Here is a 27,710-nt window from a genome sequence, read left to right as displayed (position 1 = left end):
ATGTTCCAATGTCTGGCCAAAAATATCAGGTTTCATTACCTGAAACACAGACTGACACTGTCTCAGAATCCCAACATAACTTGTCAACAACATCCAGTTTGTTGCCACAGACACAGAGTCCATCAGCATGAGAGCGAGGAGATGATGACTGAATTTGTCGGATGAACTGTTTCTTTAAGCTGTTTATTCTAGATGTTGGCCCAGATGTTGTGCAGCTGTTAAACAGCCACTCTGAGGCGTCTCCTTGATGAATTAAAGGTCCAATAAACAAGCAGCAGGTGTGAAGCTGGAGGAGGATGAACTGCAGTCACAGAGCTCAGATTAAGAGTTAAGATTAGATGATTACCAGATTAATCCATTTGTTGATGACACTGAACATCTTTGGGTGCGTCACGGTTTGTGTGATGAAGGCGTCAGTTTGGTTTTCAGAAGACATTGTTGGTATTTTCTCACATTTGGATGATTATTTTGATTAATCAATATAAAATATATGACAGTAAAATGAGTAGTTGGTGGTGGCAGGTTTCTGCGTGCCTCCTCGGTTTTGTCCGGTCACCGTGATGACGCACGAGAGAGAGAGAGAGAGAGAGAGAGAGAGAGAGGAGCGTCTCCTCAGCGCGTCCTGCTCTCTCAGTCAGTCAACACTCTTCTGTCGGCGCGGCTGGATGTTTGTCGGATGTGAAGCTGAAGTAGATGGAAGATATCGATCATTTCTCCTCCGGACCACCTGTCACTTCTCCCTCCGAGGACAAACTAACACACAGAGGAGAGAAGCGGCGGAGGGACGCGCGTAATTTCTCTGTGCGTCTTCCCCGCGCCATGCCTCCTCTCCTCCACCTGCACCTCCTCCACCTCCTCCGTCTTGGATGAACTTTCTCGCCGCCTGCGGGGACGCGGCCGCTCGCACTGACATCATCATGAAGACGACACGGAAATGTCGCGCTCTGCTGTCCGTGGGTCTGAACCTGGTGGCCCTGTTCTTCTCCACCACCGCCTTCATCACCACGTACTGGTGCGAGGGCACCCAGCGCGTCCCCAAGCCCAACTGCAGCAAGCAGCGGCGCCACAACTGCATCGACTACGGCGTGAACGAGACGGACCAGAACAAGGTGCACTACAGCTGGGAGACCGGGGACGACCGCTTCCTCTTCCGCTACTTCCACACCGGCATCTGGTACTCCTGCGAGGAGAACATCCACGAGGCAGGTGGGCACATCCGTCCGGGGTGACTCACCTCAGATATCCAGCGAGTTCAGTTCCATAAAACACGAGCTTTAGTCCCTTTTTGAAGATAAATCTGAGTCCCTGGCGCGTTTGAGAACCAGATCTGTCTCCAAACATGAGTGTGATGTGTGATTTGCTTTGAATGATGTTGGTTTTGTTCCCAGAAGTCCAGAAATGAAGCTAACAGGTCTTTACGCACGCACAGAAAGACAGATATTTGTGCGTAAAAGCGATAAACGATCATGATTTCTGTTTTAGCGCCTCTTTTCCAGGTAATCAGAGTCTTTAACAGATGCACTGAAGTGTTCTTGGAGTAAATTACCTGTGAGATGAGGGCAGAGATAAATGGAAATCACAGTCAGAGGGATGAAAACTGGTGGCTTCTTCCTTGATTGATTGGTTAATAGACAATAAATTCACTGGTTGCTATTTTGATAATTAAGCAAAAATCGACCAAACATTCTTCACTTCCAGCTCCTCAGATGTGAGGATTTGCCGTTTTTGTGTGAATATTGGGACACCTTGACGGACATTTTCTCACATTTTACAGATAATAAATGCATAAAAAATCAAGTTAATACATTTTAGCTGAAACTACAAATCACACGTGTGTTATCTGAAGCCCAGCTCGTCTCTTAATGTCACCCTGTCCCTCTTTACCTTCTGACTTCCTGTCTGAGGCTCTCTGGATCCTCTGAAGATGTCACACATTGATTTGTTTCAAAGAAAATGCAGTAATAGTGCTGTTGTTTGGGGGAATATATTCAGCAGCAGATTAATCCACATTTGCTGCTCTGTGGCTTAAAAAGTGCAAAAACTGTCTGTGATGCTACGCCCACTGTAGTGCTCTAAGTGTTTCTGCTTTTTTGTCCAGCTGAGAGGATGAAGAAGAGAAAGTAAACAAACAGCTTAGTGAGACAGAGGAACATTAAAGCTGAGTGTGTATCAGGCAAACGCTGATCTTAAAACTGTGAAGACTTGAGTCTATTGAGTCTGTGTCCATTTTTACACATTTCATCACGACTTCCTGCTTAAGAGGCAAAGAAGAAAGAGTTCACAGTGGTGGGATGATGTTTATGTAGTCCTCAGGTCATTTGTTGGCTGTCTGATGGCGAGTGTGTTTCTGGATGAGGCGGCCATGAGAGTCCCGCACACCAACTAAACCAACCAATCATCAACCAGCTGCAATTATGTGATTACAGAGACGCTGATGCGGGTTTTTATTGATGTATTGATGTAGTTTAAAGTCCTAAAACCCAGAAATCAGTTTGTATTTTTGCACTTTCAGTTCCCTCATCTCAAAGTCTGTGAGGATTAAACTGGTTTTCAGGTGTGTGTTTACAACATGCTGAAGCATGTTTTGTTCTACGACATAAAATTCATCATTAAATGTCCCTTGTACCTCCAGACAACCAGGAAAACTCTTCTCTGATGCAAAATTAGATAATTTAATTTGGATCTTAGAATCAAAATCTGCATTTTGTGACACAAATCGAGGAATATTGTGTCCGTAAGAAAATACAACTTACACTCAACAAAAGCTGCTGGTTAAATAGTTTAAAGTCTGATGGATGTTTATGAAAGTCTGTAAAATAAAAATCACAATCAAACATGTATCATCAACTTGCCACAGAGATCATTCTGTCGACTGAGACAGGGACATGCTAACATCAGGGTTGGCTAGAAAAATACGTCATTGCTGCATCACTCTATTAGAGCTGCAATGACTCGTTGATCAAAAGAAAATCGGTCGATAGCTATTTTTAATAATCGATTCATACTTTCAGTCATTTTTTCTGTCAAAAATGTAAAACATTATCTGGAATGCGCTTCTCAAATGTGAGAATTTGCTGCTTTTATTTATAATTCCTGACAGTAAACAAAGAGTCTCTGAGTTTTGGGTTGTTGATTGGACAGTTTTTATGTCCCACTGTGAACATGCATGTAGGATGAACCCTGTTGATTTGACCTCCCTGGCCTGTGGCTTTAGCCTCAAGACAAACTTTGTAGCTTCATTTGACAGAAACTTTTGTCCAAAGCCACTTAACAACAAATTCTGATGCCAGTTTGCTCCAGTAAATGTGTAGTGGAATCAACCAGAATAGCTGAAAACACTTCTGAGAGAGAGCAGAGGCTTTAAAGAAAATCATGATTCTGGTGTGTGTTTCGTTCTCTCTCTGCTGGTGTGTTTCGTTCTCTCTCTTTCTGCTGGTGTGTTTCGTTCTCTCTCTGCTGGTGTGTTTCGTTCTCTCTCTGCTGGTGTGTTTCGTTCTCTCTCTCTCTGCTGGTGTGTTTCGTTCTCTCTCTCTCTCTGCTGGTGTGTTTCATTCTCTCTCTCTCTGCTGGTGCGTTTCGTTCTCTCTCTGCTGGTGTGTTTCGTTCTCTCTCTGCTGGTGTGTTTCATTCTCTCTCTCTCTCTGCTGGTGTGTTTCGTTCTCTCTCTCTCTCTGCTGGTGTGTTTTGTTCTCTCTCTCTCTGCTGGTGTGTTTTGCTCTCTCTCTCTCTGCTGGTGTGTTTCGTTCTCTCTCTCTCTCTGCTGGTGTGTTTCTTTCTCTCTATTTCTGCTGGTGTGTTTTCGTTCTATCTTTCTCTGCTGGTGTGTTTCGTTCTCTCTTTCTCTGCTGGTGTGTTTTGTTCTCTCTCTGCTGGTGTGTTTCATTCTCTCTCTCTCTCTGCTGGTGTGTTTCGTTCTCTCTCTCTCTGCTGGTGTGTTTCGTTCTCTCTCTCTCTCTGCTGGTGTGTTTCATTCTCTCTCTCTCTGCTGGTGCGTTTCGTTCTCTCTCTGCTGGTGTGTTTCGTTCTCTCTCTGCTGGTGTGTTTCATTCTCTCTCTCTCTCTGCTGGTGTGTTTCGTTCTCTCTCTCTCTCTGCTGGTGTGTTTTGTTCTCTCTCTCTCTGCTGGTGTGTTTTGCTCTCTCTCTCTCTGCTGGTGTGTTTCGTTCTCTCTCTCTCTCTGCTGGTGTGTTTCTTTCTCTCTATTTCTGCTGGTGTGTTTTCGTTCTATCTTTCTCTGCTGGTGTGTTTCGTTCTCTCTTTCTCTGCTGGTGTGTTTTGTTCTCTCTCTGCTGGTGTGTTTCATTCTCTCTCTCTCTCTGCTGGTGTGTTTCGTTCTCTCTCTCTCTCTGCTGGTGTGTTTCGTTCTCTCTCTTTCTGCTGGTGTGTTTCGTTCTCTCTCTTTCTGCTGGTGTGTTTCGTTCTCTCTCTGCTGGTGTGTTTCGTTCTCTCTCTGCTGGTGTGTTTCATTCTCTCTCTCTCTCTGCTGGTGTGTTTTGTTCTCTCTCTCTCTCTGCTGGTGTGTTTTGTTCTCTCTCTCTCTGCTGGTGTGTTTTGCTCTCTCTCTCTCTGCTGGTGTGTTTCGTTCTCTCTCTCTCTCTGCTGGTGTGTTTCTTCCTCTCTATTTCTGCTGGTGTGTTTTCGTTCTATCTTTCTCTGCTGGTGTGTTTCGTTCTCTCTTTCTCTGCTGGTGTGTTTTGTTCTCTCTCTGCTGGTGTGTTTCATTCTCTCTCTCTCTCTGCTGGTGTGTTTCGTTCTCTCTCTCTCTCTGCTGGTGTGTTTCCTTCTCTCTCTCTCTCTGCTGGTGTGTTTCATTCTCTCTCTCTCTCTGCTGGTGTGTTTCTTTCTCTCTTTCTGCTGGTGTGTTTCATTCTCTCTCTCTGCTGGTGTGTTTCATTCTGTCTCTCTCTGCTGGTGTGTTTCGTTCTCTCTCTCTCTCTGCTGGTGTGTTTCATTCTGTCTCTCTCTGCTGGTGTGTTTCATTCTGTCTCTCTCTGCTGGTGTGTTTCATTCTGTCTCTCTCTTTTTGCTGGTGTGTTGCGTTCTCTCTCTCTCTCTGCTGGTGTGTTTCGTTCTCTCTATCTCTCTGCTGGTGTGTTTCATTCTGTCTCTCTCTGCTGGTGTGTTTTGTTCTCTCTCTCTCTCTGCTGGTGTGTTTCCTTCTCTCTCTCTCTCTGCTGGTGTGTTTCATTCTGTCTCTCTCTGCTGGTGTGTTTCATTCTGTCTCTCTCTTTTTGCTGGTGTGTTTCGTTCTCTCTCTCTGCTGGTGTGTTTCATTCTGTCTCTCTCTGCTGGTGTGTTTCATTCTGTCTCTCTCTGCTGGTGTGTTTCATTCTGTCTCTCTCTCTCTGCTGGTGTGTTTCATTCTGTCTCTCTCTCTCTCTGCTGGTGTGTTTCGTTCTCTCTCTCTCTTTTTGCTGGTGTGTTTCTTTCTCTCTCTCTCTGCTGGTGTGTTTCGTTCTCTCTCTTTCTGCTGGTGTGTTTCATTCTGTCCCTCTCTCTCTGCTGGTGTGTTTCGTTCTCTCTCTTTCTGCTGGTGTGTTTCGTTCCCTCTCCAGGAAGCCCACCAGCAGTAAATATGGTGGATTTCCTGCTTGGCTCCATGTTTTATTCAGCTGCTTTCCTACTTCTGGAACAGATTCAGAATGTTTGATGGTGGTTGTCTGGGCCGCTGTGAAGCAGGTATAAATAGTTTAATGTTATTATTTTAAATGATACAGTACTCCCAGCTCATGAGTGTTAACCTCGACATGCACTCTGGAAGTCATGATTTATGATATGAGTCTGAGTCTGAGCGTCTGTTTTTACATCCAGGCTGTGATGAAAAAGACTGTGTGGAGAAGAGGTGAAGAGAAAAGTTGTCCAGCCAATCAGAACGTGGTGTGTTTTAGATGATGATGTTTATGTTACTGGCAGATTTTCAGCATGTATCAGGCTCAGGGATGTTTTGATTTCTATCATACACTGCAGCACAAGATAATTAAGAGCAGCTTGTTTATGTCCTTTAATCTGGATTCTTCACAAATGATTTGTGGTTTTGCTGGCCAGTGTGTTGTAGTCGAGACCACCTAAACCAAGACCGAGTCAAGACCAACACCAGAGTGTATCGGGACAGAGACGAGGCCAAGACATTGTGGGATTGAGAATGAGTCAAGACCAGGACCATGGCATGGCGAGACAGAGTCAAGAAAAAGATCAAGGCAGGGCAAGACAGAGTCAAGACCAGGACTAAGGCTGGGCGAGTCCTCAGAGGTTTAGGTGTGATTTTGGACCAGTAGAAGGGTTACAGGTGAAGGTGTGAGGGGTTTTGTGGGAAGTTGCTCTGAGTTTCCGTGCTCAGTCCGGACATACTTCCGTCCCTGCTTCCTCTCGGTGTCCCGGTGTTATTGAAGCCTGGTCGGCTGATTTATGTGGCACAACTTTACTGCTTCTGCTCATCAGTCTCAGCGCTGCTGCTCCTGCTGCTGTGAGGACGGCTCCAGATTTGTCTCCTTTAGAGAGTTTAGAAGGATGATTAAACACCCGCAGTAGAAAAAGTCTGATTCTGTCCGTCCACGTCCTCAATGACCTTTTTTTAATTATACGTTGCTTGATTGTGATTCTTTTTTTTATCACTCCGCGACCGGACCACCTGGACAATTAGAGGTTAAATTGAAAGAACATGGTCATGCTGTCATGATCACTTGAGTGAGGCTTACTAACTTCATTACATCATACAATCTGGCACAACTGGAGAACAGACTCGTAAGCAGCTCAGCTGATACTGTTTTAACTGCAGTAATGAGAACAGAGGCCAAGAAAAGATTTTAGTCTGCACAAAGTTCACTTTTACATCAAACTCTCTGTCATTGAATGCACCTTTCAGCAGACTCTCATTTAAAACATCTCAACGGCTGAAATGTCTGCTGTGTGAATATTTACTCACAACTATCTAACCTGACTTGAGATGGACACACAGTCCCCCTTAAAACCAAAACATGTTTTTTTATGTAAATGTGTTAATCTGCAAGTTTTCCCGACATAAAGGACGAACTACTGACTGCACCAGCTCTGAAAGTTAGTCCTCGAGTGTTGTCACCTGAATCGAGTTTTAAAAAATCTGTTGGTGTGAAGTCAGAAAGAAGAGAGTTGATCAGACGCCTGTAGCTGCTCCTCGTCTCTGCTGCTGGACATGTTAGCTGCCGCTGCTGGCATCACCTGAGTCTTACGCGACTGAGCTGCATTGTGGGTAATGTAGGCGCCAGGTTTTGACAAGAAGGAAGAAAGCATGGAGCGTAACATTTGATCCGCTTTTAAAAAAAATCTGCTACCATGAGCCTGATAAAGAATGTAATAATGATTTTAAAAACCTGTAAGTGCATCAAGTCTGTTTGTTTGTATGTGAATGAATCGGGAACACCTTTTTCTTCTTCTTCTCCTTCACGTTTTCTCTCTCTGTCATGGTCTGAATTATGCAGACAGAGCAGATTCACAACTGTAGAAGTGAGGCTACGTTCGCTGTAGTCTCACGAAAACCATTCATACTCATTATAGCTGCAATTAGCCCCGAATGACATCGGATCAGTGATTAAACAGACTGCAGAGCTGCTGGCTGCAGGGCGAGGGAATAATGAATGAGGGGAGTGAGAGTGAGAGGTGGGACTACGAACTAAAAATACATGAAGAAGAAATCTGCAACCACCTGAAGCCTCTTCAAATCTCCTCCATCACAACCAGGCGGACTGGGAGCGTGATAGCAGGGATTTTTTATTTTTTTTTGGGTTAATTGACATTTTTTCGAGGACCGTTGTCTGCCATGTGTGATGGGGAGGCGTCGGAATACTGATTGTGCTGTTAGTTAATGCCGTCGTCAGGTCACAGACGAGCCCGCTCACTCTTTAATTACATTTTAGATTCAGGTCCTAATCAGACGCCGCGCTGCTCACCTTTGGGCTGTGGCAGGTTTTTTCGCTGCAGCTCACCAAGTCATGAACGGGTTCATCAGTTTCCTCGGCACTCTCTCTTCACCTCCCTCGAGTTTTTAACTTTGGAAAACATGAATTATAACGACCTCGGATGAGCTTCTGGGCAGTATTTGTAGAATATATCAGGACTCGTTTATCACAGCGAAGGCACATCTTAGCTGCGTTTTCATCACTTTATTTTAAATTTTAGTTTAGGTAATGTTGAACCTGTTTAGATGCAGGATTTTGAGGCAGCAGATGGTTAAAGGTGTGCAGCAGGTGACAGACAACAAACAGGCGCTGAAAGCTCGACTGGGAGGTTGACAAGGGGATAAAGGACAGCGGGGCAGGAAGGTCAGAGGGTCAGGTCGTCTCACGCTGAGGGAAACCAGAGGGCACCTGTGACATGACAGGTGGTGTGTTTCAGTAATCGTCTGACGTGTCCTCCATCACTTTACTTTGGCAGCATACAAAGTGCTCTCCAGTGGCGTGCACAGACTTTTTTAAGGGCAGGGGCGAAAAGAAGGACAGAAAGAAGGGCACTTAAGTGCACGTTTTGGCTCCCAAGAGGGCACTTTAGAGCACATTTTGGCTCCCAAGAGGGCACTTTAGCATGCGTTTTGGCTCCCAAGAGGACAATTTAGTGCACATTTTGGCTCCCAAGAGGGCACTTTAGCGCACATTTTGGCTCCCAAGAGGACAATTTAGTGCACATTTTGGCTCCCGAGAGGGCACTTTAGCGCGCGTTTTGGCTCCCGAGAGGGCACTTTAGTGCACATTTTGGCTCCCAAGAGGGCACTTTAGCGCACATTTTGGCTCCCGAGAGGGCACTTTAGCGCACATTTTGGCTCCCAAGAGGACAATTTAGTGCACATTTTGGCTCCCGAGAGGGCACTTTAGAGCACATTTTGGCTCCCAAGAGGGCACTTTAGTATGCGTTTTGGCTCCCAATAGGACAGTTTAGCGCACATTTTGGCTCCCAAGAGGGCACTTTAGCATGCATTTTTCAACAATTGGGCCACGAGAAGGGGGCAACCCCTCTTCTGCATACCACTGGTGCTCTCAGAGGATTTAAGATGGAGAACAGTTCAGGACATCCAGTTTGGTAAAGTCTGACATTTACTCAGTGTAAAAAGTCTCCCTCTGAAGGACATTTGTGGTCAAAGCTAACTGAAGCTCACGTCATATTAATAGAATTCAAAGACTATTAAAGTTAAAGGTAGAATCAGTAGGATTTGTCCCAGCTGTTCCTGAACGCACCACAAAGACAGTTGATTGTTGAGTCTCATTCCCAGGACGTCAAATAGACACATGTTGGGTTGGTAAAGCGTCCCGAGCAGCAACAAAGAGAGAAAATCAGAAACTCTCTGCAGATACGAGACACTAACACGCCTTTTCTCCACATTCCAGTCTCCCTCTCTGTCTGTTTACGCCTTCTTACGTCTTTGTCTCGTCTGAAATCAGTCTTGTCCTTAATTCACCTCAAATCTATCAAACTAAAGTTACGAGCCTGTTTTAAGAATATGAGGAGGAGAAAGTTCAGATGTTTGTGTTCAGAGGGAAAGTCAGAAGTTAGAAACCTGAAACATCTACTGATGATCTAGTAATTCTCAGTTTGAAACTATATTGTTACCTGTGTTATATTCTGTAGATGATGTCGGATACAGTTTCTGTTCTCATCTTTTACTCAAGTTTCAGTTTGAGTCTATTTCAGCCTCTGAAACTTCAACTACCTTCAGTATCCTGGAGACAAACAGTGTCTTCATCTCTTGTACTGTGTGTGTGTTAGTGTGTGTGTGTGTGTGTGTGTGTGTGTTCAGGCTGGTTATGGATGGTCCTGCCCGCTGCCTGCGACACTGCAGAGGCTGAGTTATGGCTCATGTTGTGGCCGCTGATCTGTGACCTGCCGGGTCCCGCCGAGCTCTGATCAACTCTCTGCAGCTCCGAGTGCCAGAAAACTCGCAATAAAGAAGCTGAGATGATTCTGCACTATTCAGAACACTCCCAACACAAGCGCTGCACCAGAACCAGCTGTTACGTAGAAGTGTCTTGATCAGTTTTGGGCACTTTTATTCTCAAAATGACGTGACGCTTCAAACATCCTCATCCTCAACGTCTCTCTGAGGTTTGAGGTCTCTCAAACTTGACAAACTTCTTAATAGTCGACCTGTTTCATCTCACCGCGGAGCTTCAAGTGCTGCTGTCGGAAATCACCAGACAATAACGTAAAAAAGAGAATATGTAGAGAAAGATGTATCAGCAGATAGTTTGTTGCCTTCAGCAAGCTTTCAAATCTCCCTCAGTCTGAACAGGCAACAAGAAACATCTCTGAAATCTTTTCAACATCTTTGCCGACATTGAAAACACGTCCAGTGGAGAGCCAGAAATATTCTTGGCGTCTTTTCAAAGTCCACTGTCGATGTCCAAGTGTCATCCTAACAGGGTTCAAAATGAGAGATGTCAACAGAACTTCTTGTGGCTCAAAATTTAAGCTTTTATGACGGTCAAATTTGAGTCCACGCTGACTCTGTTGGTAGCTGCTGCTGCTCTGAGGAAAACACTAAACGATGCATCAGTCTTTGAAACGTTTGGCAGCAATAATGACACCACTTGGAAACACAATGGGGTAAAAGTTGTCAGCTGTCCTTCAATGCAGGACCTTTGCTTGTAAGAGAACATTGTTATATTGCAGGTTTCTACTTTTATCATAGTAAAAGCTCTGAATACTTCCTCGGTGGTGAAACGGCGGCCGGGTGACATTCAGGACTCGCTGCCTCGGTGTCTCTGTTTGCCAGCTGGATGCGTTATTATCTTGTGTTAGCGCCTCGACACTAACGCTCGTTTTCTCCTCTTTCTCTCCTCCCTGTGCATTAATCCATCCTTTCATCCTTTTCTTCTTCTCATTAATCACCTCCTCCTCTCTACCTCCTCTCTCCTGTCTCACTCCCCCTCTCTACTTCATTCCCAGCTCATTTCACCTTTCTTTCTCCACCTCTTTTTCCTCTTCACATCCCTCTCCACCTCCCCTTCCCCTCTTCATCCTCCCCCTCTCCACCCCCTCCCCCCTCTCTCAGGTGAGAAGTGTCGGAGCTTCATTGATCTCGCCCCGGCGTCGGAGAGAGGTGAGTAATGACCGTCATTAGGCATCGCCGCCACTCCCCGCCTCTGCCCACCTGTTCGTCAGGCCCAAGGAAACCAGAGAAACACACAGAAAAACATGAACCCACAAACACACATCTCTTTTCTGGAGCTCTCATCTTATTTTCATCTTGATTTTGAAAGCATTCAGAGACATTTCCCTGCAGAGAAGAAAATGTGATTGTTTGTTTGAGTCTGGGATTAGAAATAATGATTGAAAAAACGAAACCCAGGGAGAAAGCAGGTGAATGTAAAAGTAGACCAGGCGGAGTTAACCCGACGTGGGGACGACGAGGAGAACCAGGCGGACGTCCAGGTTCACGCTGGTGGTCACAGTCGGGCAGATGACGTTCCTGGACCGCTCAGGAAGAAAGATATAATGTGATCTGACAGGGAACAGGTGGAAATGAGCAGTACAGTGCAGAACTGTGTGGGGTAATTAGGGAAGAGGGGATGAGTGAGCAGGTGGGCGGGGCGGTGAGGTGAGCAGGGAGCAGCAGGTGAGGAGGGAGTGACGGGGTCGCAGATGACAATAGAGTTAGTCTGCAGGAAGATGAAGAGGCAGGGGGACGAAGATGACAAGAAGCAGGCTGATAATGTGACATCATGCCTCCCTGCAGACTACAAATACATGTTATCAGCCTCATCAGCAGAATTAAACACTTTCATTTTATGTTCCTGCAAACAACAGATACGCTCAGATTTTGTCTACAAAGTGCTGCAGAAACAAACATTACAAGCCAGCATTTCTTTGCAGTCTGAACTTGATCTCACACAGCTGCTCTGCAAGTTTAAGCTAAGTGGTTTCTGTAGGCGGGAGTGCTTTGCATGCTGGGATGCACATGAGCAACATGAGTTGTTGTTAGCTGAGTTCTGACCCGGACTAGCAAGAAGTTTACCGCCTGATAACTGGACAGACTCTCTCTAACCGGTGAGACGAGTCGACGCTCTCATGTTGCTTTGCTGCTGCGTTTATCTCCGTTCAACAAATCAAATTCAACACGTGAACCAACTCCTTCAAACAACAAATCAGTTTGTGTTTTATCTCCTGATTCCACGGTGATATCAGCGGCTCCTCTGCGACGCTACGAGCGGTTCATTTGAAGCATCCTGAGGCCCTCGTTGTGATTATATTGATGGAGGAGGGAGCAGAAACAAAGTGACACGTATTAATTGATACGAAACAAGCTCAGTTTTTCTCCGGCACGTTGTCACTTTTGATTTATGGAAGTTGGGGGGGGGGGAGAACCTGTAAACTGGACAAAAATGAGGATGATGCCAGAAATTCACACATAATTTTTCAGCAAGGTTTATAAACTTTTGTTCACGTGAAGCTCGTCGTGTGTTTCCATCGGCAGTGTGGAGAGAGATTAGATCATCAGAGGAACACAGCGCTTCTCTACGTCACCGCTGATTCATGTCTTACCTCCACAAACTGATCGATTCCCTCTCAGGAGTCTGCCGTCATCTTTTCTATCACTTCAATTCTCCAGCTCCTCTTCTTTTACCGCAAGCTTTTGTCATCATTCATTTTTAAAAACTCAATTTCTTCGGCCTTTATTACATATTCTCTTTAGTTGTCTTTTACTATGATCCCTCATGAGACGCAGGTGCTGGATGATAAGAGAACATCTCCGTCATCCTCCTCCAGATTACTGCGTCTGAGAGCACGTGGTGTCTATGTGCTGCGCCTCGTAAAAAGGAATATCTGAGCGTCCAGAAGAAAGGGAATATTCTGCTGCATGTGGGCGTTGCCTTCCGATTCTTGCGTTTCATGCAGAGCAGGTAGTTAATAATGAAACTTCTCTGATGGTTTCATCTGTTAATGCCATCTGGAAGAGGAGCAGGAGCGTTTGCAGGGAGCAGCGGTGGATGATATGATGTATCGAGCGAGGCGACCTTGCTCCTCACACAAGGAGACGATATGTTAATCTGCCTTCCTTCCAGCTCGACATGCTCGCTGCTGTGTTTTATAACACACAGCTGCTCCACAGTCGGATCCAGAGTTCGTCCTTAATGAAAACTCAAACAAAAAGAAGAGAAGTCTAATTTAATTACAAGGAAACACTTGGAGAGTCAGGGTCACAGCCAGGATCTCAGAACGGATCAGAACCACCTGAGAAATGCACCAATCAAACACTTCTATCACTGCCAGCGACAGGATGAAACTCTGACGGACAAAACCAACAGTTTTATTTTCATTTATCTAAAAACGTGAACATGTTATATCATAATTAAAGGGATATTCCGGTGTATATTTAATCCATGGTCTAAATCACCGTGAAACTGTGTTAGACTCCCTCCCCAGAGATCAAGTTAGCAGACCGCTAATTTACGGAGTTTTATCAACCTCAGAAACGACCGCACGACAACAATACACTGCAGTAAATGGATCCAAATATAAACCGCCACCAAAAAGCCACAAATAATGCTCAGAACAGCACCAAACTTCAGCAACAGTACAAATAGGGTCTCAGCACATAGTCCGGGGCATCTAACCTCCGCTAGCTTAGCTGGATTTCTACTGAAAAGCTGACTAAATTTACCACTCTTCTGCAGCAGCTTCCTGTTGACGGGAAGTCCCGACGAGTCGATTACTGAGTGCAGTAGAGTTCCGCGGCTCATGGATGAAAATGTATGATTATGACTCCGTGGAAAAGCAATCAAAGTTCATATGTGTCTTACCTGCCAGTTTATAACAGTTATTATCGAGAGCGGACAGGGAAAAGAACGGAATTGAGCATTTCTAACCGCACTCGGTAATCGTCGCGTCGGGACTTCCCCGACCCGGAAGCTGATGGAGGAGAGTTGAACTCTGTTTTTAGCTTCACAATAGAAATCCAGCTAAGCTAGCGGAGGTTAGATGCCCCGGACTATGTGCTGAGACCCTATTTGTACTGTTGCTGAAGTTTGGTGCTGTTCTGAGCATTATTTGTGGCTTTTTGGTGGCGGTTTATATTTGGATCCATTTACTGCAGTGTATTGTTGTCGTGCGGTCGTTTCTGAGGTTGATAAAACTCCGTAAATTAGCGGTCTGCTAACTTGATCTCTCGAGAGGGAGTCTAACACAGTTTCACGGTGATTTAGACCATGGATTAAACTTACACCGGAATATCCCTTTAAGCTGTCATAGTTCATGTTTGTAGTCATGTTTGAGCTCACCTGTTGAAGGTGAAGCCCGGTTCTTTCCTATGAAAGCTGCACTGTGCCGCACGAAGCCGAAAATTTAATGTGCGGGGATAAAACCACCTGGACTTCCACCAGTTTAGCTCTCTGCTCACTTTCATGGGGATAAAGTGGGTCAAATTCTGATCCTTCCAAATTATAGATCCACCGTTTTACCGACGATTTGTAACGTTTATCTCACAAAGATACTGAGATTCAGAAAAGATGTTGAAAGGACTTTGTACTGTAGATAAAAACGGACTGAAGATTTATCTTTCTGCTTGTAGATGATGATGAATCGTTACGTACGTTAACGGTAACATAACTTACCTCGCTTCTCTCTCTCTTAGATCCGATACTCTTACTGAGCGTTGAACCAGGCGAGACTAAACAACCTGCTCAAATATCTCGTTCCAGATTTGAACCCAGGACCCTGAACGTTACACGACTGTCATGTCTGACTCCTCTGACGGTCACGACGTCTCAGATCTGAGTTTTAATGAAGCCTCGCGGTCGCTCTGCTTCCTCGTTAGCTGCGGCTTTAATTTACAACACGCTCGACAGGAAAACCGAATTCAGAGGGTGTAAGACGCCTGCCAGGGGAAACTGACGACGCAACAATATTGACCAGAATAATGTTCTCCCCTGTTATTGTCTTATTGAATATGTATCAGCAGACGGAGACTTCATTAAACCGGAGACAGTAAATAAAACACATTCAGAGTCTCAACCAGCGGCTCTGATAACAGGAAGGAAAGAGCTCATCGGACCGAGACTCATCTCAAATAATTACATCTTTAATTACTCACTGTGTGTGTGTGTGTGTGTGTGTGTGTGTGTGTGTTCATATGTGTGTCAGTGGTGCGTGACGCCGACACTTTCTGCCTGTTCTACATTTTTGAACCCGTCTCTCAGGGTTTTAAAAACACGTCGGCGACGCAGATTTAATAAGATCTGGGCCCGCGGGGAACCTCAGTGACAGGATTATTGATCGTTTGATTCAGTGCTGCTTTTATGACTTTTGAAAAAAAAAAAGAATCAGAACTTTGATACACTGAAGTCGGGCCGTAACGAATGATTTACGTCGGTACTTCTTCAATTCAATTAAAGGATTTTTCTTTAAAAAGTTAAGAGCTCGTTACAAGTTTTCTGAGCTCAAACTGAGAAATAAAAGAAGATACTTGGATTGAATTAAACAGTTAAATGAAATAAAGAAAAGGAGAAAATCTTTCTGTCACGGATGAATCATCAGTTGACTTATTAGCTAATCGTGTTATAGATAAATAATAGATAAGAATTTAAACGGCGTCAGATGATTAACCATCAGTGAATCTATGTTTTGGACTTCACAGCTGCACCAACATGTCTCCCAGGAGAAAATAAACACACAATCAGTCAGTATAAATCTTTCTTTTTCTTAATGATGGAGATTCAACCTCTCCTTGTCGGAGCTTTTTAACCATCTTTGCACGAGAGCTTTTGTTTTTCCTGTCTGTCTCTGTGCTCCCGTCTGACCTGACGCGTCGGCTCATTTGTTACACAGAAACCATCGTTAAGATTCAGCAGGAAATCTGTGATAAGCCGGATAGACGGGCAGTCCGCGGTGTGCTGCAGCACCTTGTTAAAAGTCAAACAAGAGTCAAACAATCCGAAGACTGTTAAAACCTAATAAGCACAAATATCATCTGTGTGTTTTATCCGATGTGAACCTGTCGCCCCCTCGTATCGCCTCCGGCCTGAGCTGGATTAGGTCCTAATGAGAGTCAGAGGATGTGAGCTTTGTATCGTCCAACTGTGCAACATTTAATGTTGTTTAAAAAAAAGTTTGTTATCTGAATGTAAAGGTGGCAGCGAGACGTGTTGGTGAAGAAACCGGATCATCTAGATGATGAAGACTCAGTTCAAGTTCATCAGGAATATAAAGATGGACGACGTGTCTCCGCTTCCACTGCACAATGAAGATAAAACATCCCGGACACGAGCGCTGCCATCGAGCACTGTCAGAATCTTGTGATGGTTTTGGTGTCGGGTCGGTTACATCCTCTCCTGTCGCTCTCTACTTCCTGCTCACCTGTGTTCCTGCTGTTCTGTTCTGTTCTTGAACTGATTGATTATTAGACGTGTGCTTCGGTTTGTGGACGAGCTTTCCTGCAGCCATGTGTGTGACAGCAGTGAAGAAAAAGAAGAACTACTTTTTTTTCCTTTTTGGCTGCAAATTGGGAGCAAACCTCTGGACGATCTCCGTGCTATTTTTCCTGTAATTGCATTTTTGGCACCATTATATTCTGTCACTGCACACAATAAGGTTGCTTTGCCTCGAGAGAAGTGTGACACAAAATTAGCGATCAGTTTTGGCTGCTCAGGGATCCTGTAGCTTCCCCCTGAACTCGCTGATGTTCAAATTGAAAACTCAGCCTGGAGGTCGAGCTTCCAACTCATCTACATCGGCAGCGGAGCGGAGCAGGGAGGATAATCTTGTTTAATGGCGTGTTGTGAGCCTCACCGATTCAAAAGGAGCTTCTGCCTTTTGACAAATTATAAAAATGTGGAGAGAGAAGAAGTTGTGGCGGTGAGAGCGGCTCCTGAGGGCAGCTTCATGTCCTCGCTGCCTTTAGAAATGTTCACATTTCAGAGAAGTACAGCGGGTTGTAAAACTTGTTCATCATCCTGCATAATGTCTCTCTCTGTCAGCCGACCAGAGGGCTCCGCTGACACACTGAAGAGCCACTCTGTGTCAAACACGCAGGTGGAGATATCAAACGCACCCCCCCCTCCTCCTGTGGGCCAATCAGAGACAGATATTTCACCTTGTTTTCGAGCTCTCAGTGTCACTTTCCGCCCGCAGAAGAGATTCATCTGCGGTTTGTCTCGGTGACCAGACGCCGGACGAATGAGCGACGACAGAATGAATGGAGACACAACTCAACGTCCCTGCCTGCAGTTTGTGCCTGGAGGACAATAACACGAGAAAAAAATGGAAATCTAATATCCACATCCGTCTCTGCACATGAGCGGACCGGCAGTGAAGGTCAACGCTGACATTTCATTAGAGATAAAGTCACCTGGAGGGCAGGTTGAGAGCTCACAGCACGCACTGAAGCAGGTCAACATCAGAGCATTAAAATACTTTAAAATGAATTAATACGAATAATCTGAGAAGTGAACAATCGTCGCAGCAAAATACAGATGTTGAAGTTGTGACGACAGCTGTTTTTTCATCAGCACATTTTCCTGAATTGCTCCGGAGTCGGGCCTTAAAGGGATATTTCAGTGTAAATTTAATCCATGATCTAACACACCGTGACACCGAGTAGGACCCCCCTCCCCTCGAGAGATAAAGTTTGCAGACCGCACAACAACAATACACTGCAGTAAATGGATCCAAATATAAACCGCCACCAAAAAGCCACAGATAATGCTCAGAACAGCACCAAACTTCAGCAACAGTACAAATAGGGTCTCAGCACATAGTCCGGGGCATCTAACCTCCGCTAGCTTAGCTGGATTTCTACTGAAAGCTAAAAACAGACTTCAACTCTCCTCCATCAGCTTCCGGGTCGGGGAAGTCCCGACGCGTACGATTACCGAGTGCAGGTTAGAAATGCTCAATTCCGTTCTTTTCCCTGTCCGCTCTCGATAATAACTGTTATAAACTGGCAGGTAAGACACATATGAACTTTGATTGCTTTTCCATGGAGTCATAATCATACATTTTCATCCATGAGCCGCGGAACTCTACTGCACTCGGTAATCGACTCGTCGGGACTTCCCGTCAACAGGAAGCTGCTGCAGAAGAGTGGTAAATTTAGTCAGCTTTTCAGTAGAAATCCAGCTAAGCTAGCGGAGGTTAGATGCCCCGGACTATGTGCTGAGACCCTATTTGTACTGTTGCTGAAGTTTGGTGCTGTTCTGAGCATTATTTGTGGCTTTTTGGTGGCGGTTTATATTTGGATCCATTTACTGCAGTGTATTGTTGTCATGCGGTCGTTTCTGAGGTTGATAAAACTCCGTAAATTAGCGGTCTGCTAACTTGATCTCTCGAGAGGGAGTCTAACACAGTTTCACAGTGTGTTAGACCATGGATTAAATTTACACCAGAATATCCCTTTAATTTCTGCAATAATCCCTCAAACAATCACAGTGTTTCTGTGGAGGGAAGCAGGACGATGCTCACTAACATCTGTCACCGCTGCAGCTCTCCTCCTCCGGGTTTCCTTGGCGACAGTCCATGTTTGGTGAAATGATAAAAGGATTCCTGTTTCTGTTGATATTGTCTGATCCACTGTGTTGGTGATAATATTGTTTCTGGACTTTAATGCGTCTCCACGTTCACTTTGTATTATCACGCCGTGCAGCTGCAGTCAGGCCGGCTTCTTCTGGCTATGCAGCATAATTTGAGGAAAAAACACGAGCGTTCAGTCAAATGAGCTTCTTCAGTCTAAACTACGAGCTCTGTGTGACTCTGATCTCGGTCTGAAGCCGCTCGCGCAGACAGATTTAACCTCCTGGTTCTCGTTTTCTCTCTCTGAGCGTTGAGAGAGAAAAAAACCTTCAGATGTTTGACAAGTCGTATCCCTGACCTCCAGAGTCCAGGAGCTCTTTCAACACAACTTTGTGCTTCTTTCTGTGAGCTCGTCAGCGTGAATGTGTGAGAGAACGATATCCCACAAGTCACTGCTGCATTCGGTTTGATGTGTTTCTTCCTCCGCCACCGATCTCAGTCTTTGTGAGTCGTCTTAATGACAACGCCGGCGCCGGACTGACTCTTCTTTTTCTCTCCGTCTCTCATTTTAGATCATGTTCGTTCTAAACTGAGCTGCTAATTCAAACTGCAGCCGTCCGTGTTGTTCAGCAGAGATGTTCGCCACATCGTTAGAAAGCTGAAATTCTTGTGATTCAGTTCATGCAAACTGTTTCAAGATAAAACCACATCTGGAAGTTAAAGTCAACAAACAAACAAACAAACAAACACAGTATTCCATCCGTAAATGGCGACAAACTGTGATCACATAAGCTTTTTCTTGCTTTTGTCTGTTAAAAACTCACTTTTTCACAACAAAATGCCGTTAAACTTCATTCCAGAGTTCCCTGTAATGGCTGCCGACCGCTCAACTATTGATCGTCACCTCATCTGATCAGTTAGAAGCTTCTATGCCCGTCCTGAGGCCTGCAACAGCCAAAGAGTGATTTCAGAGACGGGAGGCCCACTCTCTGTTCCCGCCTCTTTATTCTGAGCCAATTACACGCCAGCCTCCAGATGATTGACACATCACGCAGCCAATGAGATTTAAAATCCAGCAAAATATAGTTTATTTCAGTTTTTAAAGCACTCCTCTTGGAAATGATGCAGGTTTATGTCATTTTTTCCTATTTTTGTTTATTTGTATAGGCTGTTTTTCCACCTCAGCACTTGTTTTTGATGATTTTATGTGCACAAAGTCAGTTTAAATAAGGAAATAAAGAAGTAAAATGAGTTTAAAGCTCCTGTTACTCTCATTCGGGGGGGATTTCTAGGTGAGAAAATTGTGTATTTCTGCCAGGCGCCTGAATATTTCCCCAGAAAAACATTTCTTAAGTGTTAATTTTCAGTGATATTGTGATTAAATTTGACCCTGGACCGTGTGAGACTACATGCTGTGGACCCATTGTGTTTTCCAGCCAGTAGAGTCAGCTACAGGTCATCTGCTGGCCTATTTATGCATTAAAAATTCAGCGTGAGAAAAACAAATAAATAATTGAGTGTGTTTGAACTCCTATAGATCGATGCCCGAAGCGCTTACAAAGCTTCTGACTGTTTGGGGATAAAAATCAGACTGTAAACCTTAAAAAAAGAGTCCAGACACAGAACAGCTTTGATTCTCCTTTGGACCAAACTGTGATAGTTGTTTTAGGATAATTCTGCAGGTATAACCGAGGTGTGTGTGTGTGTGTGTTGTGTTTGCAGGCGTGTTGTGGCTGTCGGTGGTGTCGGAGGTGCTCTACATCCTGCTGCTGGTCGTCGGCTTCAGTCTGATGTGTCTCGAGCTTTTCCACTCCAGCAACGTCATCGACGGACTCAAACTCAACGCCTTCGCCGCCGTCTTCACCGTGCTGTCCGGTAAGATCAGACGATAAGACGCAGCACGCCTTTTTGTTTGTGCACTGTGGAGGTGATGCTGAACACAGACACGCATCTTTATTCCTGTAGCGCACTTCCTCGTTCAGAGAGTCTGAGAATAACGAGGCGTGTCGAGAGACTGATGCAGATTTGCGAGAGGTCATCCAGGGTCAGAGGTTATCCCCTGGAAGGCTTCTCTGTGGAGGGTGCCAGGGATTTCTTCTCCCAACTCATGTTAAACCTCTTACACAAGAAGTTGGCATAGAGTCTGCTGCTCCTCCTCCTCCTCCTCCTCCTCCTCCTCCTCCTCCTCCTCCTCCTCCTCCTCCATTAGACTACTGAATCTTTTTACAGGTTTTTCCCTGCTAACCTGCTGCAGCTGTTCATACGAGCTGTTCTCTATCATGGCACCACGAGGATTATAAAGCACACTGCGTTTGAAAAATGATTTGCAGACTTAAAGGATTCAAAGGTTTATCAATGACAAGTACTTTAAAGTTCATTTTATGTTTGAGAAGTGGGGAAAAATGTTGTTCAGTGAGATGATTTGTTTTACTTTAAAGAGTTAAAGAAGAACAATCTGTTTACAAAGCAGTAAACAAACTGGGAAGCCGAGAAGATTTACGACCTCGTTTGAATTAAGAAAAAAAATCCAATAATTATCCGTTACCAATCCCACGCGAGCAACGAGTGATCTCGTGCTCGTAACAGCTAAACGAGACGTTCATTCACTGAGCTGTTATTTTCTGTGATATAAGAGGAAGTTTCCAAACGAGCTGCAGCGCCGGTCCGATTGGACCTTGAGTGACGTTCAGCCAATCAGGTTGCTGGTTGTTGGAGGGTGACAGTCCAAAAGTCAAACTTTAGATTTAATTCATATCCAACGATTTTTTTTATGGTACTTACTTTTTCTCGCGCTTCATTAAGCAAAACTTTGTGGGATCCACTTAGTTTCCTTTTTTCATAATTGAAATCATTGTGTACAATTTGAGTTAATATTCACTCTTTCATCTGCATATTTGTAGCCAATAAGGACACACGATCGATCACAAACGAGCCAATGAAAACTCTGACAGGCACACAGAACTGTGCAGCAGGAGACGTTCTGGAGATCCAAGTTAATTAAGTCTGAAGATTTGATGAAACAGAAACGTCTTTGATCGATCACTGAACATCAACGGTTACAAAGAAGAAGAAGAAGAATACTTTGTACTTTTACTTGAGTAGTTTTACTTGTAAGTTATTGAGTGATATTTCAGTAATGTTACTGTAAATTTCAGCACTTAAATGTCACCGTTTTGGACATAAAACGCAGCCAATCATAGTAAAGCAGATGAAGGATCCTGTGTGCTCACCTGCGGGAGACACACACACACACACACACACTCTCTCACACACACACACGCACACGCACAAACACACACACACACACACACTCTCTCACACACACACACACACACACACACACACACACACACACACTTCCTAGAAATCTCCGTCGTCGGGTGTCAAGGTTGGAGAGAAATGACGCTCTCTTTATGATGAACTGTAAATCTGGACCAGCTGAGTTTTATTTACTGTGACACCACACACACACACACACACACACACACACACACACACTATAAACACAGACACGTGGCTCTAACCATCACACACTTCCACGTGACACACACACACACACATCCTCTGTTGTGATGTATAACGTCGTTCTCTCACCGACTCGTTCACGTCGTGGCTGTTTCGATTAACGGCGTGTTCGTGAGCGATGACGTCGTCGTCTCTGATTGATCCCACGGCTCGTTAAATCAATCGCTTCTCCGTAATGACTCATTATAATAGTTACATGTGTTCTGAGTTATTACTGCCGTTATGTTGAGCTGAAACTTGGTGAACAGGTGATGTGATTAACCGGTGTGTTGTTAGCAGATTATCTTGAGCTGTCAACATACTTAGGGTGTGTGTGTGTGTGTGTCTGTGTGTGTGTGTGTGTGTGTGTGTGTGTGTTGCAGGTCTCCTGGGTATGGTGGCCCACATGATGTACACTCAGGTGTTCCAGATCACCGTCAGCCTGGGTCCTGAAGACTGGAGGCCTCACAGCTGGGACTACGGCTGGTCCTTCTGGTCAGTCCACACACACACACACACACACACACACACACACACTCACACTCACACACACATAATTACATCATCCCTACGTTCGCTCCATCATAAATCATCTCTCTAGCCGCGTGTTGTTGGCGTGTTCGAGCTCTCAGCAGGAGGTCCGGGGGTCCACGGAGGGACAGGTTGTTGTTTCTGGGATAATTAGCGAGACAAGACGCACCTTGACCTCGCCGCCCTCTGCTCGGAGGTGAGGCGGCGCTGCAGCTGCTGTCTGAGTCCACTGTGATTATCTCTGGATCAAGGACAGAAGGATATCAGAGGAGAGCTTCCACGCGGTCGCGTTGCTGCGACTCTGAACTTAAATCACACACGCTGTTCTGATATTAACATAATTACTGGTGTTTAAAGAAAAAGAAAAAAAGGTGTGAAAACACGTGGAACAAGGAGATTTCCTCCGTCAGTCATTCAGGTGGAGGTGTTTTATTTAACACCGAGTGGGAGTCGTTCAGTTCATTAAAGTGGAATATATTCAGCAGCGGTGATTAACCTCGGCCGCAGCAGAAGGCTGAAGACGTTTTAAAAGAGAGAAGCTGCTGCGAGCTGACGGATGAGTAACGTGCACCTGGAGGAGGAGGTCATGAAACATTGAATGAAATCTTCGTGTGATCCGCTGAATATATTTACTTTTTGAATAAAATATAATATCATGGTAATTTAATGCAGCGTAACCTTTAATACGACACTATAAGTCATCAAATCGATGTTTTTAGTATCATTGCATCATTTAGGTTTATATATTTTTGATTTGAAGTTATTTCTGTGGACATTTCTACTGAGAAGAGCTTTTATTTTAGTGCTTTTGCGGTTCAGTTCTGCCTCCACCTGTCAATCAGTGAGATCTGGGCTCATGCAGATGGATCTGATGAGGGAAGGTGGAGGTGGAGTCCGGCTCCGTCCTGTCAAAGCTGCTCAGCGGCATATGAAACCAAAAAGGAAAAGAAAGGTCTGACGAGCGTGTGCACGAGCCACTTCCATGAAATGATTTCGATGCTGCAGCTCTTCTAGACTTTTCTAAAAGTTTTCAGTCTGAATGGATCAAACTGACAGTGAACGGAGTCATTTCATGGTGTTGTGAAGCTAAAAAATATATATATATATATCCACTTTACAGCAGCTTTTCTCACAGATGAAGCTTGCAGGGAAAAAGTGCTTTTGGGCTTGACATTGTAATTATACGCGTCGGCCAGTATTTCAAATTCAAAAGCGTCAGAGCTGATTAACGCTGATTAAACATGAACGGTGTCGCCGTGACATCACTGCGTGTCGTCAGGTATCAATGGATTGAGAAGAAATCGAGCCCAGATCTCAACAACTCACCTTACACTGAGTTTTGTGACTCATCTGACTCTTTAAATACTGATTTCCACAACAAATTAACCAATATTTAGCATTTTTCCGTCATTTCTAGTCGTCTCTTCACTGTCGGCATTCAAATAAAGACAGAAAAGTCTTTTAAATACATATTGAGAGTCACATCCCTCTTTACGTTTGTACGCTCTGTCTGAAACCAGATTGAAAACACGGTAAACATGCTATTCGACAGTTCATCATTAAAGTTTGACTCTTTTCATACAAAACAATTCAAACTTTATCACCATTTTGTCCTCAGCAGTGTCTGTAATCAATACCATCAGTCAAACTGCATCATGATCACATCAGAGGACAAAGTCTGTCTGTTACTGACTGATGCTCATCTGAGTAATAAACGTTTTACTGATTTATTATCGTGAGTTTATTCTGTTTGTTGTGTTTTATTGTAAGTTTCCTCTGTGAGACGTTAATGATTAGAATTAGGAATGGAGAGAAATAAGTGACGGATGAATGTGACCCACATTAAACCAGTGATATTAAATTACTGCGCGGTTTGTTTTCCTGTTTTAAAGAGATAAAAACTGATGGATTGCTTCAGTCAGTTCGCTTCATCTGAGAGTTTCTCTCTCGCCTCCCTTAATGTTTTCCTCTCTCTCCACCGTCTCTGTGTTTCTGTCCTGTTGGACGACATGTTGATCACTTTGGTCCAGAAGAAGATATATTAAAGGGTTATTCTGGTCTAAATCACCGTGAAACTGTGTTAGACTCCCTCTCGAGAGATCAAGTTAGCAGACCGCTAATTTACGGAGTTTTATCAACCTCAGAAACGACCGCACGACAACAATACACTGCAGTAAATGGATCCAAATATAAACCGCCACCAAAAAGCCACAAATAATGCTCAGAACAGCACCAAACTTCAGCAACAGTACAAATAGGGTCTCAGCACATAGTCCGGGGCATCTAACCTCCGCTAGCTTAGCTGGATTTCTACTGAAAAGCTGACTAAATTTACTCTCTTCTGCAGCAGCTTCCTGTTGACGGGAAGTCCCAACGAGTCGATTACCGAGTGCAGTAGAGTTCCGCGGCTCATGGATGAAAATGTATGATTATGACTCCATGGAAAAGCAATCAAAGTTCATATGTGTCTTACCTGCCAGTTTATAACAGTTATTATCGAGAGCGGACAGGGAAAAGAACGGAATTGAGCATTTCTAACCGCACTCGGTAATCGTCGCGTCGGGACTTCCCCGACCCGGAAGCTGATGGAGGAGAGTTGAAATCTGTTTTTAGCTTCACAATAGAAATCCAGCTAAGCTAGCGGAGGTTAGATGCCCCGGACTATGTGCTGAGACCCTATTTGTACTGTTGCTGAAGTTTGGTGCTGTTCTGAGCATTATTTGTGGCTTTTTGGTGGCGGTTTATATTTGGATCCATTTACTGCAGTGTATTGTTGTCGTGCGGTCGTTTCTGAGGTTGATAAAACTCTGTAAATTAGCGGTCTGCTAACTTGATCTCTCGAGAGGGAGTCTAACACAGTTTCACGGTGTTAGACCATGGATTAGATTTACACCGGAATATCCCTTTAACAACTAGTAGAAAGAGGAGTTCTTCACCACCATCATGTTTCCGTGTCTCTCTCCCACCAGCATGGCCTGGGGATCCTTCACCTGCTGCATGGCGGCCTCCGTCACCACCCTCAACTCCTACACCAAGACGGTGATCGAGTTCCGACACAAGCGCAAGCTGTTCGAGCAGGGCCTGCGCGAGGAGCAGAACTACCTGGACCAGGAAGCTTTCCACTACTTCCGGGACCGCTCCCTGCAGTCCATCTCCAGCACTGTGGAGGTCTATCCAGGCCACGGCGGAGCCAGAGCCGGGCTCATCGTCGGGGGTCAGGGTCCGGGACCGGGTCCAGGTCCGGGTCCAGGTCCCGGACGAGGCAAGATGAGAGCCACGTCGGCCTCCATAGACCTGGGGGACAACACAGACTCACTGGGGGAGGAGCAGTGCTGAGCCATTCACAGGAGAAGGGGGCGTGTCATGTGTGATGGGGGGCGTGGCCACACGAGGCGTGACGCGGTGATGAGGCGAACTGCTCCTTTAAATCTGAACTGGCTACACGTTCTGCCACCGAACACGAAAGCACAGCAGCTTTTATTCTCTGTTTGAAGATTATTTGACGAAGGAAATTAATCGAATTAGACAAAAATCTTCTTTATTTATTCCATGAAAATCATTTTGAGGTGTTTCACTGTGAGATCTGGGATTCTTCATGTAGGGAAAGCCGGTGTTCTCCAGAATATGTTAAAGTGCTATGTGTAGTAGCATCGATGTTATCAATGTTCAAACATTAACGTGGGGCCGATGTAACTTGCTGAACAGTGTGTGGAAAGTGGAAACTACAAAATAATGAAAAATGCTAAAGAGTACCCTAAGAGTAGCACAAACACAGAAGCTAAAGAGTTAGCCGTCCAGGCAGACTTCCATCCGCTATTAGGGCCACTTAGCTCCACGGCTAACTGAGCTACTTGCTAACAGCAGCTAATCACTACAACCAAAGAAACATTTGTTAAGATTAGCCACCGCGGTTATAACAGACCACGAAAAGGCAGCAAAGCAGCTCGACAAGCCAACTTTTCATTTTTTAACCGGAGGAATGTGGCGACATCGGCGTAGATGTGATGTATTATACATGTTGTCATGCTGAACAAAGAGATCCTCAGCTATCTTGGGTTATAAATATGTTCAGTAGTAGGGCTGTAACGATACACGTATCGAAGCTGAAATCGCGACACTCAGATCCACGAACCTGTCTCGCGCTGTGAGAAGGCAGAATCGCGACACAACTTCCAGTCCAGATCAGCACTATGAGCTGTAAGTAACACCACATTAACACCAAAGCGGCCGTTCGCCAATTCTCAGCCATTGTTCGTTCACACAGAGCGAAACACCGCTGTAAAGACGAACCGCTGCGTAATTCAAACAGAAAGCCGGCGCTGCGGCTCCTAAAGAGACGTGACGGTACACGTCATGATGATGACGTGTGTGTGTTTTCAAGGGGTTTCCCCGTGTCTCCCCTGTCAATCAAAACCCGACGGAGGCTGTCTTCCGGGGTAAAGTTCACTGAAGTCTCGGTCCAGAGGACTGACCGTCGCAGAGATTTTTTTCATCATAAACACTCAGTGGGTTAAAGTTTTATTTGCCGGTGACAGACGCAGGGCAGAAATATGACGAGGAGTCGGTAGGACGGGCGGGAGGAAGGAGGCTTCTCCACGTACAGCTGCGGTATTTTTCCTTGTTGCCAGAGACAGTTACAGTTACTACGTTACCTTCGTTTGGTTCTGTAACGTTGTTTCGTGGGACATTTCTCTGTATTAAGTTGAGTGAGGGATCTGTGCAGTTAACAGACCATCAGATAGACACGCCCTCCACAATACTATCAGACAAGTATCATGTACAGAAGTTATTGAAATGTGACATAAATAAAATGTTTAATTAAAAAAAAAAAAAATCGAGGTTTGTTTCGAACCATGGGTCAAAAATCGTGATACAAACCGAATCGTGAGTTTGGTGTGTCGTCACAGCTCTATTCAGTAAGAAGTTTTACCGTTTATTTTTCACACCGGGAGGCAGTAGGAAACTCTCACAAACACAAAATACTACACATAGCACTTTTAAACAGCTCACGTCCAGGCTGAGCCCCTTTTCATGACGTTGAATGTGAAAATTAAGAGTTCTGTTGAGGCTACATGTGTTCATTCATCAGCTGTGTTGATCCTGAGGAAACGTTCGACCGATACACAAAGATTCATATTTGATTGATCAGTCTATTTACGAGCCTCGGTGAGAATAGTTGCCTGAAGCCGACTGAGAAACGGCTGCATGATT

General features: G+C 44.8%; 1 protein-coding gene across 1 annotated transcript; it reads left to right on the top strand.

Annotated features, from left to right (window-relative positions):
- The first annotated feature begins 612 nt into the window (after positions 1-612).
- Positions 613-27,177, top strand: gsg1l (gsg1-like). The gene is made up of 5 exons (XM_030408340.1): positions 613-1,206; positions 11,014-11,061; positions 20,187-20,339; positions 22,352-22,463; positions 25,469-27,177. The coding sequence occupies exons 1-5, from the start codon at positions 867-869 to the stop codon at positions 25,833-25,835; spliced, it is 1,020 nt and encodes a 339-aa protein (XP_030264200.1). The 5' UTR covers positions 613-866; the 3' UTR covers positions 25,836-27,177.
- The last annotated feature ends 533 nt before the right edge of the window (positions 27,178-27,710 follow it).

The sequence above is a fragment of the Sparus aurata genome, chromosome 23, assembly GCF_900880675.1.
Source record: "Sparus aurata chromosome 23, fSpaAur1.1, whole genome shotgun sequence".
NCBI lineage: Eukaryota > Metazoa > Chordata > Actinopteri > Spariformes > Sparidae > Sparus > Sparus aurata.
The sequence above is the reverse complement of the archived record's forward strand: the minus strand, read 5'-3'. Positions and strand labels throughout refer to the sequence as shown.